A 22,413-nucleotide genomic window follows, 5' to 3' on the forward strand; every position below is an offset into this window, starting at 1 on the left:
TTATATAAACTAAAGTCATGTCTTAATTTGAACATTAAGTTGGAAATGATTAAAAACTTATCTTCTTAATAATCAATAATATGATCACTGACTTCACAGAAATAGTTCCTTTAAGATAATTAAAGAAAAACGTGTGACACAAAGCCAGCCATAAATCAATACTTAATTCAGGAGTCTCAAACTCGTGGCCCGTGGGCCGTTTGCGGCCCTCCGTACATTTTGTGGCCCGCGGCCGGCCTTCAAATATCACAGTATTCTCGATTATTCGCTTACCAAATAATCGCAATAAAAATCGCATTAGTAAGAAAAAAAATTGCATTAAACATTCGCATACCCCGAGCAGTTCCGTTCGGGGTATGCAAATGTTTAATGCGATTTTTTATTGCGAATATTCGGTAAGCAAAATCCCTTATGCGGCCCTGCCTCACCCCGACTTTGCCTCCTGCGGCCCCCAGGTAAATTGAGTTTGAGACCCCTGATTAATATGAGCAACCACTTAAGTTCACTTGAGAAGTACAAGAACAAGGGATCGGAGAAATCTTCAATCAACCTGTATGCTTCAAGGAAGGGATGAAGCTACTTAATTGGAAGAAGTATTTCCTAGCGTGACCCTTAAAAATCTCATTTAAAAATAAGTAACAGGTGTCAGAGTGATAGCACAGCAGTAGGGAATTTGCCTTGCACGTGGCTGACCCGGGACGGACCTGGGTTCGATTCCCAACATCCCACATGGTCCCTGAGCCTGCCAGGAAAAGATTTCTGGGCACAGAGCTGGGAGTAACCCGAGCCCCGTCGGGTGTGGCCCCAAAACCAAAACACACACAGAAACAAAAAAAAAAGGGGGGGGGGGCAAAGTAAATCTTCGCTGTCAAAACATTCTCTATTCAGAATCACCTGTACTCACTTAAACCTCGTCCAATTAAGTCACTAAATTTTTTATTTTACATTAAAACATCGTAACTGACGTCGTTATTAGCAGCTGAGTTCCAGGTGTGCGTCGTTTCAACACCAAAGGTGCAGGTGCTTCTCTACCAATCTCCCATTCCTGTGTATTTTTTGCAAATAGGAATGCATTACCATTCAACTTTTATGAAATTTGAAATATCTCTAGATCCTGCTCAAGTTCCTTATGCACACCCTTCATAGTTTACAAAAAAATACATCGACTCAGCCGACACTCGCACAACCACGCACAAGCTCCATCCAGCGCTCAACCTCAGCTGCTCATCTCAGCCCACGCGTCCCCCAGGCTCCTCCCCATTCCGGGCTGTTGCGGTCGATGCCTGTTGGAAGAGCTCAATAGAAGCTCCCGCTCACAATCCGGCTCCGACCTTACTTCCGGGAGCGAGTTTTATTCAGGCAGAACGGCGGACAGGCCATTTTGCTGCGCGCCCAAAGCTTCGAAGGACCCCTGCGACTCCCGTAGTAAAGGACCCCGTGGACGCGGCGGCCTCGGGAGTTGCCGTCGACCGTGCTGGTTTCCTCTACTTGAACAGCCTTCCCGGGCCGTCGTTGTTGGACGGGTCGCTGTTCGCCGTGGAGCCATGTCTGTGAGCGAGATCTTCGTGGAGCTGCAGGGCTTCCTGGCTGCCGAGCAGGATATCCGGGAGGCAAGTTTCTTTTTGTTTTCCCTGTGCGTGCCTGGGCCACATCGCCCATCCCTGCCCCGGAGCCTTTCTCCCGCCGTGGTTGGTCGCGTTCGCTCTTGTTTTGGTGGAGGGCATCTCCCTCGCGCTGCTTTCGAGTCTGCTGGACCGACTTCTTGGTTGTTGTTTTTATTTTATTTTATCTTGGGGGGAGGCGGTTTGGGTCACATCTAGCAGCGCTCAAGGGTTCCTCCTGGCCCTACGCTCAGAAATCGCTCCCTGCAGGCTCGGGGACCAATTGGGATGCCAGGGATAGACCAGAATTGGTCCCAGGTTGGCTGCATGCAAGTTAAACGCCTACCACTGTACTATCACTCCAGCCCCAACAAAAAGATTATATACATTTAACTAATAATTAAAAGTGACTCCAGCATATTCCAAAGGCTCATCAAAGTAAAATGGGAGTGTTACTCAAATACCTAAAAAAGTTCTTTTGGGTCATTTCACTCACCACAGGTGCTTTACAGTTTCTCTTATACAACTTCCAAAAAAAAATTCTAGCCACTTTTCCTGAAAAATTGAGGTTGAAAGTTAACTATCGTATTTTCTTCCTTCCTTCCTTCCTTCCTTCCTTCCTTCCTTCCTTCCTTCCTTCCTTCCTTCCTTCCTTCCTTCCTTCCTTCCTTCCTTTCTCTCCTCTCCTCTCCTTCCTTCCTTCCTTTCTCTCCTCTCCTTCCTTCCTTCCTTCCTTCCTTCCTTCCTTCCTTCCTTCCTTCCTTCCTTCCTTCCTTCCTTCCTTCCTTCCTTCCTTCCTTCCCTCCCTCCTTCCCTCCTTCCTTTCCTTCCCTCCCACCCAGCGCCGCTCAGGGGTTATTCCTGGCCCTACGCTCAGAAATGGCTCCTGGCAGGCTCGGGGGACCCTGGGGATGCCGGGATTCGAACCACCGTCCTTCTCTATGCAAGGCAAACGCCTTACCTCCATGCTCTCGCTGGCCCCACTTCTTGGGTCTTAATCTCAGCTCTTCGAATCTCTTCATCAGAGTTGATGTTGAAGCGCTCTGGACTCAGCCAAGGCTTTTTTTAGAAGTGTTTTTTGGGTGGTGTCTTTTTTTTTTTTTTTTTTTTTGGTTTTTGGGCCACACCCGGTAACGCTCAGGGGTTACTCCTGGCTATGTGCTCAGAAGTTGCTCCTGGCTTGGGGGACCATATGGGACACCGGGGGATCGAACCGCGGTCCGTCCAAGGCTAGCGCAGGCAAGGCAGGCACCTTACCTTTAGCGCCACCGCCCGGCCCTGGGTGGTGTCTTAAACGTATCCCCCTCCCCCCTTTTCTTTCCCTTCTTTCCCATGGCTTCTCATTTCTCGTAGGATAAAAATCCGAGCCTGGGGCCAGAGAGATAGCACGGAGGTAGGTAGGGCGTTTGCCTTGCCTGCAGAAGCATGGTAGTTGGAATCCCATATGGCATACCATAGGGTTCCCCCCCTTGAACCTGCCAGGAGAAACCTCTGAGCGCTGCCGGGTGTGACCCCCAAAAAACCAAAAACAAAAAAAAAATTCTCAAACTTTGTTGTGGCCACTGATCTCTTGTTTCTTTCTGCAGTGCCCTCTTGGTTTTTTTTTTTTTTTTTTTTCCTTTGTACTGATAGCTCATTCAATTTAGCGTCTTTATCATTTCTGTGTTTCCCCAGTTTTCTCTCACAGGACTTTTAAGTGGTATGGTTTGCTTTTCCAGAATCGTGCAGCTAATTGTCTCCTTGGCCTAACGTTAAGAAAAGTAAATAGGGGCCGGGAAAGTGGCGCTAAAGGTAAGGTGTCTGCCTTGCAAGCGCTAGCGCTAGCGTAGGACAGACCGCTAGCGTAGGACAGACCGCAGTTCTATCCCCCGGAGTCTCATATGGTCCCCTCCCCAAGCCAGGGGCGATTTCTGAGCGCATAGCCAGGAGTAACCCCTAAGTGTCAAATGGGTGTGGCCCAAAAACCAAAACCAAAACCAAAAAAAAAGGAAAGTAAATAATAACCAAAAAAACCCCCCAAAACACCCATGCCCCCTTGCCCTAATGTTAACATTTTTTATTTTATTTTATTTTATTTTTTTATGTTAACATTTTTTTTTTGGTGCAGCCGGGCATGTAGCTCAGCCATAGAGCTAGACAAGTACCCTGCCCTGCCCCCAGCACTGTCTTTCAGGCCCTGCTCTCCAAAATTTAAACAACGCCTAACACTTAAATGCTCAGTGGATATTTGTAAGAGAGCTGAATAAAAAACATCTACTCTGTATTGTATTTCATTTTTTTCTTTGCAAATTATATTTCACTGGAATTTTCTTTTGTTTTTGGCCTACATCGGACAGTGTTCAGGAGTTTCTCTGACTTGCTTCTGGAAGCGTTAGGGGTATGAAGGAGTGTTGTGCCTTGAGGTACTAGGTGAACCATGTTCGCATCAAGGTCCAACTGATTGCTCCATGCAGAGCATGCACTTGGTTCTTTGAGCAATCTCTTGGGCTCTCCAGTGGGATATTGGTGGTCAGTGGGTGACTTTGGAAGTTAGAGGAATTATTAAAGACTCTCCTGACATTCTTCTATAAAGGAAGTACCAGAGAAGTCAAGATTTGAGCCTGGATATTTTGTGTACCTGTTCTTCTCTTATGAAGGCCGTGCTTGAATGTATGTGAAAGTGTCATAGCTTAAATCAGCTGCAGTGATTATTAGGTTGGATTTATCTGACATTTTGATTTTTTCAATTCTCTAGGAAATTCGAAAAGTTGTGCAGTGTATAGAACAAACAGCTCGAGAGATCTTAACTCTACTGCAAGGGGTCCATCAGGGTGCTGGATTTCAGGACAGTAAGTTTTTTGTTTTGATTGATTTTATTCTATTATTATTATTATTATTATTATTATTTTTACGCTCAGGGGTTAATGCCTGGCTCCACGCTCAGAAATCACTCCTGGCATGCACAGGGACCATAATGGTTGCTGAGATTCGAACCACCATCCGTCCTGGATAGGCTGCATGCAAGGCAAACGTCCTACCGTTGTGCTCTCAGGCCCCTCGTGTTGTCATTTTTGGTTAGTTGTGAGGGTCATGCCTGGAATAGGATGCTCTAGAATTGACTTGTGCTGGGAAGGGAAATAGGGCCATACATACATTTACTTTCATTTAGTCTACACCCCCAGCCTATTAGTTTCTCATTTAAAGACCTTATTTCAGCCCAGAAAGCCTATACATGTGACTTTATTATGAAATGTGTCTCATTATTGGCGAATCAATTTGGAGTAGATGAGTTACTCATTTCATTAGTTTTTGTTTTCTATTTTGCTTGGTTTCTCATTTTGCACCAGTATGGCATAAATAGGAAGATATATTTTTTTCTTTCCTCTTCTTTTCTTTGCAGGTTTATTCTTGGCAATAGGCTCATGTATCATGCCTAATGGGGATCAGCGGGGAGGGAAGGACACATGGGGAGCCCAGGATTGAACCTGGGTAGGCTGCATGCAATGCAAACACCTTATTCTCTGTACTAAGTCCAGTCGAGTATTTCTTTTTTGGTAGGGTTACTCTCAGGAGTGAATAGGCTTTGTGCTCAGGAATAGTGGTACTGGGGTTACCATATGTGTTATCAGGGATTGAATTTAAGACTGTGAGATGTAAGGTAAGTTCCTTAGTCACTGTATAATCTCTCTGACTCTAAATAGCAATGTTTCTAACTTGCTGGGATTCTAGTGATAATTGTAGTAGTTAGGCAGATCTCTTGAATATCTGGAAACTTTTGGGGTAGATCCACATTCTGCAGTGTTTTGGTTTTTTTTTTTTTTTTGGAAGCTACTCCTGGCTCTGTGCTCTGGTCACTTCTGGCAGTGTCTCGGTGGCCAGGACAGGCATGCAAAATATGCACTCAGCCTGTTGAGAGCTATCTCTTTGACATCTTGTGTAACTTTTATTTGGTTCCCTTTTTTTTTTGTTTTGTTTTTGGGCCACACCTGGTGGTACTCAGGGGTTACTCCTGTGCTCGGGTTACTCCTGGCGCTGTGCTTATAATTACTCCTGGCATGGGGCCGGAGAGATAGCATGGAGGTAGGGCATTTGCCTTGCATGCAGGACAGTGGTTCGAATCCCGGCATCCCATACGGTTTCCTGAGCCTACCAGGAGCGATGTCTGAGCGTAGAGCCAGGAGTGGCCCCTGAGCAATACTGGGTGTGACCCCAAAAACCAAAAAAAAAAAAAAAAAATTACGCCCGGCAGGCTTGGGGGTCCTTGTGAGATGCTGGGGATCAAACCCAGGTCAAACACCCTACACTCTGCTAGTACTCTGGCCCTGGTTCTTATTTTTTTCTCCAGTGGGGGTGAGTGGGTGGGTTTTGGACTATGCCTAACTGAATCCAAGGCTTACTCCTGGCTTTGTGCTCAGGGGCTCATATGGGGTTCTGGGAATTAAACCCATGGTTAGCTGTTTATAAAGCTAGTGCTTTACTCACAGTATGATCTCTCTAGCTAGCCCTTGGTTCCTTTTTCAAACTCAAATGTTTATTGATTAATATGGTTGCTGATCATTGTGCAGTTGTAGATATGAAATACTCAGGCTGAAATCTCAGTCACCCTCATGAATGGATATCAAATAAAGTTGATGTTTAACCTCCATGGTATGAAGCAGGCAGTACAACTAAAGAACCAAAATGATTTTGGATAAAGAGTGATATGTATAAGTGTCAGGGGCAGTCATTTTTTTCAGTGACATGAAGTGATCAGCCTGATTGAGTATAATTCATAAAGCCTCTTTTAACCAAATGTTAAGCAGTCCCCAATTTTACGCATCTTTTGAGGATGGAATAGATGTAGCAACTAGTACAGAGTCCCTTACTCTCAGAGTTAGTTATTAGATTACTGATGTGTTTTCCAACATTTTCCTTTTTGGCAAGTTTTATTTCTCAGTATTGGTCATTATTAGAGAAAGTAAGGATAATATTTTAACTCCCAGGATGAAAAGCAGAAATGTATCGTGAGATTTGATCTTGAGAATTAGATGATGCTCACATATACATGTGGTTAAAGTACATAAATTACTAAGCAAGAATTATCTTTAAAATTTGATCTTTGTGTTTACTGTGATTAACATTTTATTTTCATTTCCTTTTAATTTTGTGATCAGTTCCAAAGAGATGTTTGAAAGCACGAGAGCATTTTGCTACAGTGAAGACACACCTAACATCTTTGAAGACCAAATTCCCTGCTGAACAGTATTACAGGTTTGTAAGGAAAGAAAACTTTTTTTTTTTTGGTTTTTGGGCCACACCCGGCAGCGCTCAGGGGTTACTCCTGGCAGTCTGCTCAGAAATAGCTCCTGGCAGGCACGGGGGACCATATGGGACACCGGGATTCGAACCAACCACCTTTGGTCCTGGATCGGCTGCTTGCAAGGCAAACGGCGCTGTGCTATCTCTCCGGGCCCAGAAAGAAAACATTTTATTTATTTAGCTTTTTGGTTTTAGTGCCACACCTGGTGATGCTCAGGGGTTATTCCTGGGTATGTACTCAGAAATCACTCCTGGCTCGGTGGACCATATGGGACACCAGGGATTGAACCCAGGTCTTTCCTGGGTTAGCTGCTTGCAAGGCAAAGGCAAACGCCCTACCACTGTGCTATAGCTTCGGCCTCAGAAACATTTTTGTGGGGTTTTTTTTTGTTTGTTTGTTTGTTTGTTTGTTTTTGGGCCATACCTGGTGATGCTCAGGGGTTACTCCTGGCTATGAGCTCAGAATTGCTCCTGGCTTGGGGACCATATGGGACGCCAGGGGATTGAGCCGCAGTTCGTCCTAGGTTAGCCCATCCATGCAAGACAAACATCCTACCGCTGCACCATTACTCTGCCCCCAGAAACATTATTTTAGAAGTAACATTTTATGTCCACTAGTAAAGGGATGAGTGTTGGAATTGTATGACTAAAACTCAGTATGATCGAGGCCGGGCGGTGGCGCTGGAGGTAAGGTGCCTGCCTTGCCTGCGCTAGCCTAGGACGGACCACGGTTCGATCCCCCGGTGTCCCATATGGTCCCCCAAGAAGCCAGGAGCAACTTCTGAGCGCATAGCCAGGAGTAACCCCTGAGCGTCACAGGGTGTGGCCCAAAAACCAAAAAAAAAAAAAACAAAAAAAAACAAAAAAAAAACTCAGTATGATCACCTTTGAACTGTATCTCAAAATGGTTCAATGAAAAATTTATTAAAAAATTAATTTACATTAATTTACATTTTAGGGGCCTATGTGATACTATAGCTACATAGGACACTTGCCTTGCACATAGCAAACCCGGGTTTGATCCCTGGAATCCCATGTGACCTCCCTAGCACTGATAGGAGTAACCCCTGAGCTTCCCTTTTTGTGTGGCCCCAAAACCAAACAAAAAAGTAACATTTTATAATGTATATAAGGTTTTATAAAAATATATTTTGTGCCGAATGATAGCTTGTAGAGAATTAAATAAAAATCTCTATGTAAAAGAAATGGAAAAAAAGAATAAAATTGGTGTTTTTGTTATTTATTTGGATTTTGATTATGTGTCACACCTGGCAGTGGTCAAGGCTTATTCCTGTGCTCAGGAATCACTCCTGATGGCACTCAAGGGACCATATGGTGTGCCAAGGATCGAACCAGAGTCGGCTGCATGCAAGGGCAAATGTCTAAAACCATCATCTTTCTAGCCCCTTTATTTCCTTTCTTATTTTTATAAAAACTAGAGGTCACCTCTGTTGGTGCTGTGAGGTCAGGGTAGGTCTATGCTGACATAGGCGAAATGCATGCTCTACCACTCCAGCTCTTCTAAGCATCATCCTGAGCTTTTAGGCTCTGGGTAGTGATGGCAAGGTATAGTTATTTTTTGTGAGTGTAAATAGTGATTTTCTGAGTATCCTAACCTGACATCAAAATGTGGCCATGAGGGCCTGGAGAGATAGCACAACGGCGTTTGCCTTGCAAGCAGCCGATCCAGGACCAAAGGTGGTTGGTTCGAATCCCGGTGTCCCATATGGTCCCCCGTGCCTGCCAGGAGCTATTTCTGAGCAGACAGCCAGGAGTAACCCCTGACCAACGCCAGGTGTGGCCCAAAAACAAAACAAAACAAAACAAAAAAAAATGTGGCCATGAGTTAAATATTGAGGGTAAGGTACAGTAAGTTCTTATTAGTCTCTAGCTTCTTCAGTTTTCTTAGCAGGATCATGTTTTTTATTGCTTTGATTTCTGAACTATTTCTTGTCATCGAAATTGGAGCATGCTTTATAGAGTCAAAGTGGTAAATTCAGGTTGCAAATGTTTACTATTTTACTTTTTTGTTTGTTTGTTTTTGGGACACACCTGGCAGCCCTCGGGGGTTATTTTCTGGCTCTGCACTCAGAAATTGCTCCTGGCAGGCACAGGGATCCATATGGTATGTCGGGATTCAAACCACCATCTGTCCTGGATTGACTGTGTACAAGGCAAATGCCCTGCTGTGCTATCTCTCCTGCTCCGACTATTTTACTCAACTTTCTTTTTACATGTTGTGATTTGCTGTAAGGAATTTTTTTGGGGGAGGGGCACACCTAATTATGCTCAGGAGTTACAATTACAAAGGATTTAAACCAGGGGTGTCAAACTCGCAGCCTGCGGGCCGTTTGCGGCCCTCCGTACAACATTTTGTGGCCCTGCACTAGAGGAATCTTGTTTTGTTTTAGTTGTTTGGGTCACACCCCCCATTGTTCAAGGCTTACTACTGACTTTGCACTCAAGGATCACCCCGACTTTGCCTCCTGTGGCCCCCACGTAAATTAAGTTTGAGACCCCTGATTTAAACAAGTCCTAATTCTGTGCTTAGGAATTACTCCTGGCTGTTCAGGGTGATTATATGGGATGTTGGGAATTAAACCAGGGTCAGCCATGTGCAAGGCAAGCATCCTATATGCTATTCAAAAAATAATTTTTTTCTCCCAAAAAATAAAAATAATTTCTCCTCCCAAAAATAAAAATAAAAAGGTCTGAGCAGTAGTAAAATAGGTAGAGCATTTGCCTTGCATGTGGCCAACCCGGGTTCAACCCTGGCATCTCATACGGTTCCCTAAGCCTGCCAGGCGCGATTTCTGAGTGCAGAGCCAGGAGTAACCCCTGAGCGCCATCTGGTGTGACCCCAAAACCAAAAAAAAAAAATCAGTTTACTCCTGGCTTTATGCTCAGAAATCACCCCTGGAAGACTTGGTGGACCACTTGGGATGCCAGGAATCGAACCACCATCCATTCTGGGTTGGCCGTGTGCAAGGCAAATGCCCTCCCGCTGTGCTCTCCAGACCCTGCCCAATTTTTTTTTTCTCTTCTAAATCTGAAAGTGAAGGAAGGAAGTGCCCTTCCCTTCTCAAGGTCCTCTCACCCTCAGTACCACTGTGCTTCTCCATGCAGGTTTCACGAGCACTGGAGGTTTGTGTTGCAGCGCTTGGTCTTCCTAGCGGCATTTGTTGTGTACCTGGAATCAGAAACGCTAGTGACTCGAGAAGCAGTTACAGAAATTCTTGGCAGTAAGTGTCTTTGTTATTTCTTGCATGCAGGTGGAGGCATAGTAGCCTAATTTTTGATAGCAGGGCTTTTTTTTTTTGGCCACACCCGGCGGTGCTCAGGGGTTACTCCTGGCTGTCTGCTCAGAAATAGCTCCTGGCAGGCACGGGGGACCATATGGGACACCGGGATTCGAACCAACCACCTTTGGTCCTGGATCGGCTGCTTGCAAGGCAAATGCCACTGTGCTATCTCTCCGAGCCCTTTTTCTTCTTTTTTAAATTTTATTTTTCTGTGGTTGAAAACAAACAAAAAAACTTAAATGGAGGGGAGTGGATGGGAAGGGATCCTGAAACAGTGGTGGAGGGAAATAGACACTGCTGGAAGCTGTAGATAGATAATATTGTATATGTGAGACCCTGTTGTGCATGGGATTGTAAGTCAAGACTTCTATTATTTATTTATTTTTGGTCTATACTTGGTGATACTCAGGATAGTTGATCCTGGCAGGATTTGGAGGTTCTAGGGACTGAACCTGGCTCTACCACATGCAAGGCCTTACTCTCTGTACTATCACGCTAGGCCCAAGAAATTAAAACAAACATGTATACATGTATAATATATATAATGCATATATAAATTCCATATACATATGTATATAACACACACAAAAAACTAGGCAGAAAATCAGCTGGGGAGCACAGAAATTGAAAATATTCAGTACTGTGACATGCTTAGTATGCTTGAGATTTGTTCCTCCCTTCCCCCCATTACTTTTATTTCAGTTTTTAAAATTAAGGTGCAAATTACATATTAATTCAGTATATGTAGAAGTTATTTTATTTATGTTTTTGGGTCACACCTGGTGGTGCTCAGAAATTATTCCTGGCAGGCTCGAGGGACCAAACAGGATGCCAGGATTGAACCTGGGTCGGCCACAAGCAAGGTAGCCCTCCCTGCTGTGCTATTGCTCCAGCCCCTGTAGAAGCTATTTCAGAAGTACAACTTCATACTGTGCTTTTTTTTACTTTAAAGCTTTTAAAATTTAGGGTTTTTTGGTTTATATTTGTGCACGTGCTGAGGGCTTCACTCATGCAGAGCATAAACCATCTACTCTGCCACTAAGCTAAATTTTGGGCATACAAATTCAGGGCATTTTTCCCTTCTGTTTTAGTTCAGGGGATTAAATTCAGAGTTTCCACATGCAAGGCAAGTGTTCTCTTTTGAGCAACATCTTGGGCTTTTTATTTTTTTATATATATATATTTAAGACTTTGGTTTTTGAGTCACATTCGGAGATGCTCAGGGCTTACTCCTGGCTCTGCACTCAGAAATCATTCCTGGCAGGTACCAGGGACGATATGGGATGCCAAGGATTGAACCTGATTTAGCCATGTGCAAGGCAAATGCCCTACCCTTTGTACCATTGCTCTGACCCCTCTAAAATTAATTTTCTAAGAATTTTAAGCCTGGACTGGGAAGATAACATTAGGGATTAAAACATTTACTTTGATCAAAGCAGTCTCTCATTTGGTCTCCAACAGTGCATGTGGTCCCCAACCACCACCAGGAATTATTCTTGAGCAAAGAATTGGGAATAAACTCTGGCTGAGTCCCACTGGGTATAGCCCAAAGCCACCCCTGTTCCCAGTTTTAAGCTTACAAACAAGTGAGAGGAATAGTACAATGAACATCTGTACAGCAGCCTTGGATTAAGTATATTCACATTTGCCTAGTCTTGGTGGGCCCAAGATTGCGTGCTGTGGCTACAGCGAGTACATGTGTGAGCTGTTTACAAGTCAGTTGCAGATGATTCGACTTTCTAAAATTCTTAATTTGGAGCCGGAGAGATAGCACAGCGGTAGGGTATTTGCCTTACATGCTGCTAACCCAGGATGGACCTGAGTTCAATTTCTGACATCCCATATGGTTCCCCGAGCTTGCCAGGAGCGATTTCTGAGATCGGAGCCAGGAGTAACCCCTGAGCACAGCTGGGAGTGGCCCCAAAACACAAATAAAATTTGTTTTTGGTTTTTGGGTCACACTCGGCAGCACTCGGGTTACTCCTAGCTCTACACTCAGAAATTGCTCCTGGCAGGCTCGGAGGACCATATGGGATGCCGGGATTCAAATCACTGTTCTTCTGCAATCGAGGCAAACGTCCTACCTCCTTGCTATCTCTCCGGCTCCTAAAGTTCTTAAATATATAATTTTTTGTGAGTTTTAATTTTAACTATTTGGCTCTTTAGCAATACCCAGCAATGCTCAGGATTACTCTTTCACGTTTTATTTTTTGGGCCAAACTTGGTGATACTCAGGGGTTACACCTGGCTGAACACTCAGGAATCATTCCTGGTGATGCTTGGGGATCTTCTAGGATACAGGAGGGATACTTTTTATTTTTTGCTCTTTTGGGTCATATGGCAGTACTCAGGGATTACTTAATGGCTCTGCGATCAAGGATCACTTCTGGTGGTGCTCTGAGGACCCTGTGGGGTGCCAGGGATTGAACTCCAGTTAGCCATATGTAAGGCAAATGTCTTACCCACTGTACTATTATTCTGGTTCCCATGGGGCTACTCTTGGCTCAGTTCTGAAGGGTAGCTTTGAAAAAGTAGGTATCATACTTAGTGGTTTTGAGAGAAGAATGAAAGGAAAAAGTTGGATTTTAATTAATGAGTTCCAAGAATTCACAGTGAAAGTTTCTGGGATTGAACCCAGATCTGTCCTGGGTCTGCAGCATGCAAGGCAAATTCCCTACTGCTGTGCTGTTGCTTTGGCCCCAAGAAAGTCTTGTTTCTGATGATATGAAACATAGGTTTTTTAAGAGTCATCTTCTCTTCACTTACTTGGAGGGAATTTATCATATCTGCAAGTAATTTTAGATGTGTAGAGTTAAATTGTGTTCACAAAATGACCTTATTTTTACTTTGATAACATTTTTAGTTGAGCCGGATCGGGAGAAAGGATTTCATCTGGATGTAGAAGATTATCTCTCAGGAGTTCTAATTCTTGCTAGTGAACTGGTAAGAAGCTCAGTAATGTCATTTGCTTTTTTTTTGTTTGTTTGTTTCTGTTTTTGTTTTTTGGGCCTACCCAGTGACGCTTAGGGGTTACTCCTGGCTCTGCACTCAGAAATCGCTCCTGGCTTGGGGGACCATATGGGACACCGGGATACCAAACTGTGGTCCGTCCTAGGCTAGCGTGATGCCTTACGGCTTGCGCCACCACTTCGGCCCCTCATTTGCTTGTTTTTGATCTCAGTTTTTTAAATTTATTTTCAGTTTGGAGCCACATCTGGTTCTGGTGGATTGCTATCTTCTCTGTTCTAGGGATAAGGTTGTGCTGGGAATCGAACCAAGGCCTCTTGCATGTAAAGCATGTGTTTATCATATTGGACTTTCTCTCTAGTCCTGAAGTTTATAATGGATAAAAAATTTTTGGACAGGGCCTGAGAGATAGTGTAGTATAGAAGGTACTTACTTTGGATGTGGCCAACTTGGGTTTGATCTCCAGAATCGTATATGATTTCCTGAATCTGCCAAGAGTGATTCATGAATGCAAAGTGAACAGTAGGTCCTGAGCAACTCCAGGTGCCCTCTTATCCCAAATACTTTTGGATATGAATGTTCTCTAAGCATATGTCAGTCACCAGTAATTTACTCTCTGTATCAAACTTTGCTGGTTATCAGAGATAAGTAACAATTCCAATCAATGGTGTGTGGTATACTAATGTGTGAGTTTTGAAAATTGATACCTTTTCCCTTTCAAAGTAGTGACAAGAGAAATAATCCTGTTAACTCTAAATATAATTGTCTTAGAACTGTTCAGATTATTCATGTACCTTTAATTACTCTCTTGGGAAATTGTCCTGAAAAAATTCTAAAGAAAAGTTCTTTGATAAAGGTATTCACTATAGCAGCATCCATATGTATCAAGAAGCATGGGCTTGGGCTGGAGAGATAGCATGGAGGAAGGGCATTTGCTTTGCATGCAGAAGATCGGTGGTTTGAATCCTGGCATCCCATATGGTCCCCCGATCCTGCCAGGAGTGATATCTGAGTGTAGACCCCTGAGTGCTGCTGGGTGTGATCCAAAAACCAAAAACTGAAAACCAAAAAAAAAAAAAAAAAAAAAAGCCTGGGCCACAAGTATTCCAGCAAAGGGACTTGGGTATTTTATACAGAGTAGGAATGTCATGAGAAACTGCATGTGTGTGTGTGTGTGTGTGTGGGGGGGGGGGGGTTCGTGCCTGTGGATTGTAGGTGTGATTTGGAGGAAGATGCAGTAAGAAGACCACTATTCTTGTTTCTTTTATAGTCCAGGCTCTCCGTTAACAGCGTGACCGCTGGAGACTACTCCCGGCCCCTTCACATCTCCACCTTTATCAATGAGCTCGATTCTGGGTTCCGCCTTCTCAACCTGAAAAATGATTCCCTGAGGAAGCGCTATGACGGCCTGAAGTATGATGTGAAGAAAGTGGAGGAGGTGGTCTATGATCTCTCTATTCGAGGTTTCAACAAGGACACTGTCGCTGCCTGTGGCGAGAAATAGGACGGTTGCCAGTGAGGGGAGCATAGTACTTTTTGTGCTAGTTAGGATGCTCCGTTGCTGAACACCTGTCACTTTCTTTTCTTGTATGGTGTACTTCGCAGAATTGCAATAGTCTTGGGGGGTGGGAAGCAAGTGAATAACCTTTACCAGGACAGATTTTCCTTTATCATTTCAGTGAGGTTGAGTTCTGTAGTTCAGTATGTTTTTAGTTCTGTCAGAAAGTGTAATTGTCATATCCTTTGTCAAGTCCTTTTCTTGCTTACCCTAGTGCTGTTGATAGACCGATTGGTTGGGAAGTTGTCTTATATGTGATTCTTCTAGAAGTATTCTTTATTTTTTTTTTATATACAATCCAAATCAGCCCTCCATGCCTAGGTATAACTTAGTATAAAAATAGATAATTAAAAATGATGGTTGCCAAGTAAAGGACAATTTGTTTTATACTTTCCTTATTTAAGCCTTGTGAGTAAATTAGATGTTGATTTGGGGGTGGGATAGAGGGGGAGTTATAGCCCCAGGGTTCTTTTTCACTGCCATCAAAACACAAAAAGTTAAACTACAAAGTCAGGTTCAACAGATTATTTTGGGAAGTTGTCTTTTTATTAGGAGATTTAAGTAACATCTTAGTTTGGCTCTATTTTTAAGGTAGTAGGGCTAAGTGTTTTTGAAAAACCTGTTTTCTGATGTTGCCTTAACATTCTGCTACTGCAGCATTTAATTATCCACACACATCTTGAACTAAAATTTCATGTGACGTTGTGAAGCTATAGACCCTTCTTCCTGCCAGCTGGCTAGACTGACCTGGGAGTATGATGCTCCCAGCTGAGGTAATTAGCAGTACCCTAAGTAGTATGTTCTAAGTGGAAAAAAAATGCTGTGTTTTGTCTGGAAGAAAGTAAAATGTTTGGATTCAAGAAAAATCAGCTGACTCAGTTTCATTTTTGAATACACAATTTGAGGTGGCTATTTCAACAGCTGCGTTTTACATTTACAGTTTTGGGCAAATCACATAATCTTGTTGGCATCTATATCTCCCTCTTTAGTTTTAAGCAGTGCTCAGAACACTGGCTCTGTTCAGTTGAATGGGTGACATAATCCAGTATTTTGGAGTCCATTGTAAGGAAGGTGCTAGTGCTGCCTGGAGGTATTTAGAAATCCCCCCTCTTTGTGCCTGATGTTAGTTTGGGCTTTTTGTTTGTACTGTGTATACAGGGATTATATTTGGCATTTTCATCAGAACTTTTTATCTGGCCAAGTGAAGGACTCAACACATTTTTCATCATGAGGGGAGAAGTAGAAATGAGGCAGGCATTGCTATGCATTGTTTGGTTTGCCAATTTTTTTTTTAACCTGCAGAAATATATGTAGATAGGAAAAAGGGTGTGAGGGTCTTTAAAGTGCCTCAAATGGTTGGATGATCATCTGAAATATGGAGTAACAGCACTGCTTGGATTGAACATGAAAGGTATTTTATCACATGATCAGGCATTGGCAGGAGTTCTGTTATGGTATGCTTCACTGTCAGTTCTTTTTGGGAATATTAAAGTTCTTGCCAGAGTGGTACATTATGGTTTTAACATACATACGGAGCATATGTTGTCTTGTAACTCTGTGAGATTTTTTTTTAAGTGTTATGTTTATAATTATTCAGTTGTGTTTTGTTGCTGTGGCTTGTAATGCAATAAAAACGTTTTTTGGTGATGTTGTGTGTTTTTGTATCTTCATGTGCTGCCCTGTGTATGCTGTTTTATTGAAAATGAATTGTGAATGGTGTTTGCGGCTGAAGACACCCAGGGGAGATCAGTTCATGCTCATTACTCAAGACATTACTCTAGACATTAGCCAATCAGTTTAACATTGTGAGTGCAGGTAGCATTTGAATGATCTTCCTTGATTAGGAATTTAAAAGTATATATAATTGGGCCAGAGAGCTAGTAGAGGGTTTAAGGTGCTTGCCTTGCATGTGGCTGATTGATTCACAGTTGAATCCCTGGTTTTGTATATATTCTCCTTAGCCTCTCAGGAATTATCCTTGACCACAGAACCAGGAGTAAGCAGTCAGATGGTAGACAAAACAAAACAAAAAATGTACGTGGTCCTGGGGCGGGAGTGATAGCACAGTGATACAGCATTTGCCGTGCACACAAATGTTTCGGGATAGACCTGGGTTCAATTCCCGGCATTCCTTATGGTCCCTCTTGCCAGCAGCATCTTCTGAGCACACAGCCAGTAGTAACCCCTGAGAGCCGCAGGATATGGCCCCAGAACAACAACAAAAAAATCCTATATGGGTTCCCTATGCACAGTTTCAGAATTTACAGTCTAGAGATTTATACCTTCGAGTAAACCCTAGGCTCTACTGCTCTCTAGTTTTGGCACTGAGGAGATCATGCTGGCACTTCCTACTTTGGGGAACACTGATCTAGATCAATTATGTTCTGGTGTGATAGTGATGTACCATTTTTACTCATGGTTGGTTTGAGATAGGACATGTGGGCCCCCCAGGAATCTCAGTGACTAAAATGAGTTTGGATTACAGTATATCCTGCATGTGCTGAGCCTTGTACCAGGGACACCACTCTGGGACCCCCCTTACTGTAGCAGGTCTGTGTGAGCACTACAGCTAAAGCATAACCCCTGGTGCATGTGAGCACTGTGGGAGTGTAATTCCTGGTGAGCATATTATGAACTGAAAGGGAAGCCACATGATTGTGGAACTCGGGTCTGCAAGCAAAGGCGACTAATCCACACAAGGTTGAAAATAAAGGAGGTTCCGGAAATTTCCACCACAAGCTTTCTACTAGCTGGTAAACGATATCAGCAGGCAGATAAGCCTGCTGTAGATACTGAAACTGTGTGACCGTAGGGAGATCTTTATTGGGAAGAGAGGGACCACTTCCATGGAGAGAACAGGTAGGAGTAGGGCACCAACCTATAGGCACTTTCAGTCCAGTCTGACAAGCAAAAACTAAGAATGATCCTGAATAGAGTTAATGCAAACGTGAGCAGTACAGCAATCCCTGGTGAGTGCTGTAGCTGGAAAATGCTTTGAGTATCACAGGTGAAGTATGAGCCCCAGCAGAGGTGCTCAGTCCATTGAGTCAGAACTATGGCTGACAGGAGGCCCCCTGGTCATCACAACCAAGGGAAAGGGTAAAGGTGCTGGACATATAACTGCTTAAAACTCAAGGGCAGGAAGTGAAGCCCACAAGGAAACATTAGATCTGGTGGTCCCGGTGGCAGATGAACTAACTTCAAAGTTGTGGACACAATTATTTGTATTAAGTCTCCCAGTGGTGCTCAGGAGGCCACACTGGTGATCTTGGTTAACCAGTATTGTTGGTTCAGTGGTAAGGCCTGAGGATGCCACGTTGCTTTGACCTTGTGGGCTGGGCATTACCTAAGCCACTCTAGGGGGCTGGGGCTTCCAAGTGGTGGTAGTGGGGGTGGGGGCTTAAGTGGGGGATCATGTGTTGGGAAACCTACCTTCTAGGCATGTACCTTATTTCTGTACTGGTCCTTAAGTTTTTTTTAATTTTGGCTTTGGGGCCACACCTGGTCCCATGTTTCAGGGTTTACTCCTGGTGTACTCAGGAGACATATGTGGTGCCAAGGATTAAATTGGTCGTCCTCATGCCTTACCCACATACCTTACCCACTATTTATCTTCTGGCCCATAGGTTTTATTTATTAACTAGTTAATAGTATTTCAAGTCATACATTAATTGAATCATCATGAAATAATGGTTTCAAAGCTGTTCATAATTGAATTTCAGTTCCAGTATACACACATTACCAGTGCACATCTCCTATCACCAGTGTCCCCACTTCCCCTGGCCCCTCCCTACCCCATCTTCCCAGTCTGCCACTAAGGCAGACATTTCACTTCTCTCTCTTTTTTCCTTTTCTTCCTTTTAGGCACTGTGGTTTACAATATTGTTACTGAAAGGGTATCAAGCATACCACGTTACCTCCTTTCAACACCTAGTTCTTGTCCAAAGTGATCATTTTCAATTATTGTCACAGTGGTCCCTTCTCTGTCCTGATTTCACTTCCCCTTCCCCCCCCATTTTGTCAGTCTTTGTATCATGGACCAGCCCTGGCTCCTTCATTTCTTTAGTCCTTGGGTGTTATTACCATACCATCACTCATACATTTTTTTTTTCCTTTTTTTGGTTTTTGGGTCACACCTGGCAGCACTCAGGTTACTTCTGGCTCTACGCTTAGAAATAGCTCCTGGCAGGCTTAGGGGACCATATGGGATGCCGAGATTCCAACCACTGTCCTGCATGCAAGGCAAACGCACTACTTCCATGCTATCTCTCTGGCCCAACTCATACATTTTAATAGTCTTTCGAGAGAGGGTAAGGGCAAGACTACTTCTGGGTATTATTTGTTTTGCTTTTTGTTTTTGGGTCAGACATGGTGGTGCTCATGGCTTACTCCTGGCTCTCTTTTCAGGGATTACCCTTGGTGGGGCTCCAGGAGAGCATGTGGGATGTCAGGGATCAAACTCAGATTGTTTGATGAAAGGCAAACTCCCTGCTCAATTTAGTGCTGCTCCATCTCCAGTGTTTAAATTTTTTTGGGGGGCCACAGAAAAGTGGTGCTTAGGGCTGTGTGTGTCTGTTTTGGAAAGCAAATAGGTTTGGCTGTGTGTGTGTGTGTGTGTGTGTGTGTGTGTGTGTGTGTGTGTGTGTTTTGACTGTGGACCCTAGAGCAAAAGGGACTCTATTTTCCTGGTTTAAGGCAAACAAGGCTAAATTTTAATATGCAAACACCTTATGGCTTTCTCATGGCTCTCTCAGGACACTTAAGGCCATCAGAAACCATAAATACCGCTCTGGGACACCTGGACATAGCAGATACCTTTTAGGGCTAAATATAGCAAGAACTAGTCCCCTTGAACTATCGGATCAGTTTCTTTTTTTGTTTTCTTCTTTGTTTTCTTTTCTTTTTTTTTTGGTTTTTGGGCCACACCCGTTTGACGCTCAGGGGTTACTCCTGGCTATGTGCTCAGAAATCGCCCCTGGCTTGGGGGGACCATATGGGACGCCGGGGGATCGAACCTCGGTCCTTCCTTGACTAGCACTTGCAAGGCAGACACCTTACCTCCAGCGCCACCTACCCGGCCCCTCTTCTTTGTTTTCTTTGGATTTTGGGCTCAGGGTTTACTCCTGACTCTGTGCTCAGTAATAAACAGCTCCTAGCAGGCTTGGGAGACCATAAGGAATGCCAGGATGATACTGGGTCCATCCTGGGTCAGCCACATGCATGACAAACCCCCTACCACTGTGCTATCTCTCCAGCCCCAGCGGATTAGTTTCAAGGATAACAGAATAAAGTAGACTTTTGTGCAAAACCCTATGAAAACTTGGTTTGTAGCCCACAGGGGTGTGGGGTTGGGTCACTTTCTGCGGGAGGTGTCCCTGGATAGTCAGCTTGGGGCTTGTTGGTAAACAGAAATAAAGCTTTGCTTTGCTTTGTTTCAGTTGCATGGTCTCTCTTCTTCAACCTGAAACCAGAAGAAATTTGACTTGATTTCTCCTGAGCACTTTTAGGAGGTACTTTGAGCATTGAGCTTGGAGTAGCTCCTTAGCATCTAGATGTGGTCTCAAAACTCAGTCCTCACCTCTGAGGAACAGGTGAGCAAAGCTCAGGGAGGACATGATAGAATTTTCAGGACAGGATGGGGGAGATAGTGGTAGAGCACATGCCTATCATGTGTGAAACCCTGGGTGGTCGGCACACGTTTAATATCCATGCCTGGCACTGCATGATTTCTTGCTGGCTGCCCTGGGGGTTCTTAAGCTCCTCTGAGTATGACCCCTATAATATAGACACATATATACATATCAAAGGAGGCAATGCTCATACCTGTTGAAGTGTAAATTGTACTACTTTTTAGTATATATATACATACATACATACATACAGGATATATATATATATATATATATATATATATATATATATATATATATATCCTGTATGTCTGCTCAGAAATAGCTCCTGGCAGGCACGGGGGACCATATGGGACACCGGGATTCGAACCAACCACCTTAGGTCCTGGATCAGCTGCTTGCAAGGCAAACACCGCCATGCTATCTCTCCAGGCCCTTTAGTATATTTTTTATATATTTGCATTTTACTTGAATGAATACTTTCATCACTTTCAATTGTATTGACTAAAGAAAAGGTAAATCTATGCCATCTCCGGTTATATATTCTTTTTTTTTTTTTTTTTTTGTGGTTTTTGGGTCACACCCGGCAGTGTTCAGGGGTTTTTCCTGGCTCCGTGCTCAGAAATTGCCCCTGGCAGGCACGGGGGACCATATGGAATGCCGGGATTCGAACCGATGACCTTCTGCATGAAAGGTAAACGCCTTACCTCCATGCTATCTCCCCGGTCCCTTTTTTTTTCTTTATTTAATCACCATGATTACATACATGATTGTAGTTGGGTTTCAGTCATAAAAAGAATACCCCCTTCTTTTTAGTATATTTCTAAGATTATACAATCACTTCAATTTTCAAACATTTTCATCACCTCAAAAAGGAACTACAGATCTAAGAGCCATCACTCCCCCCTTAACGTCGTTCCTCTTAAAACCATCAATCTAGTCTCCTATCAGATAGATTCCCTATTCTGAACTTTCTTATTAGAATCACATAGTATATGTGATATTTTTAGTGCCTTTTTTTGTAGCATGTTTTCAAGGTCCATACTGTTACATATATTTGTTCTTTGTTCCTCTTATTGTTGATCATATTCCATTGAATAAAGTTAGCACATTTAAAAATATCAGAATAAAATTAAATTTGTTTTTGTGCCATACCCTGTGGTGCTCAGGGGTTACTCCATACTCTGAGCTCAGAAATTGCTCCTGGCGGGCTTGGGGGACCATATAGGATGCCAGGAATCAAACCTAGGTCCATCTTGGGTCAGCTGCATGCAAGGCAAATGTCCTACCGCTGTGCTATCTCTCTGGTCCCCTAAAATTAATTTATTTTTTTGGTTTTTGGGTCACACCTGGCAGCGCTTAGGGATTATTCCTGGCTCTATGATCAGAAATCACCTCTGGCAGGCTCAGGGGACATATGGGATGCCAGGATTCGAACCACCGACCTTCTGCATGCAAGGCAAATGCCTTACCTCCTTGTTATCTCTCCGGCCCCTAAAATTTATATTTTTATTTTTATTTTTTTGGTTTTTCGGGTCACACCCATTTGATGCTCAGGGGTTACTCCTGGCTAAGTGCTCAGAAATTGCCTCTGGCTTGGGGAGACCATATGGGACGCTGGGGGATCGAACTGCAGTCCTTCTTTGGCTAGTGCTTGCAAGGCAGACACCTTACCTTTAGCGCCACCTCACCGGCCCCTAAAATTCATTTTTTTAATGATTGAGTTTCAGTCTTACAATGTATGCCACTCTTCACTCCCTCCCCTCCCTCTTGCCTGCCTCTAAATTTAGCACAATTTGTAATGAAAATACCTGCATTTCTGTGAGAAAAGAAACATCAGAATTGAATAGAATACATGCTCAGTTACCAGCCATGTGTTGGAAGCAAAGGAGCCCCAGGTATTTCAGGTCCTCCCCCAGTGTCATGGCTACAACACCTACTCATTACCTTGAGTTCTGACTTTTTCTCAGCCCTCTGCCCTAGTTCACCCATGCATTCCTTCCCCAGTCTGAGTTCTTTGTGATCAGGCTTGTTTCCTGCTCATCACTGAATGCCAGCCTCTTATTATAGTGTTGGGT

The 22,413-nt window shown here is 43.6% G+C and overlaps 1 protein-coding gene across 1 annotated transcript; it reads left to right on the forward strand.

The window, feature by feature from the left end:
• The first annotated feature begins 1,443 nt into the window (after window positions 1–1,443).
• Window positions 1,444–16,352, forward strand: TSN (translin). The gene is made up of 6 exons (XM_049773158.1): window positions 1,444–1,610; window positions 4,336–4,429; window positions 6,734–6,830; window positions 10,005–10,120; window positions 13,044–13,123; window positions 14,418–16,352. Exons 1-6 carry the CDS (start codon window positions 1,545–1,547, stop codon window positions 14,649–14,651), a joined length of 687 nt encoding a protein of 228 aa, XP_049629115.1. The 5' UTR covers window positions 1,444–1,544; the 3' UTR covers window positions 14,652–16,352.
• The last annotated feature ends 6,061 nt before the right edge of the window (window positions 16,353–22,413 follow it).

This window comes from Suncus etruscus, chromosome 5 (assembly GCF_024139225.1).
Source record: "Suncus etruscus isolate mSunEtr1 chromosome 5, mSunEtr1.pri.cur, whole genome shotgun sequence".
Classification (NCBI taxonomy): Eukaryota; Metazoa; Chordata; class Mammalia; order Eulipotyphla; family Soricidae; genus Suncus; species Suncus etruscus.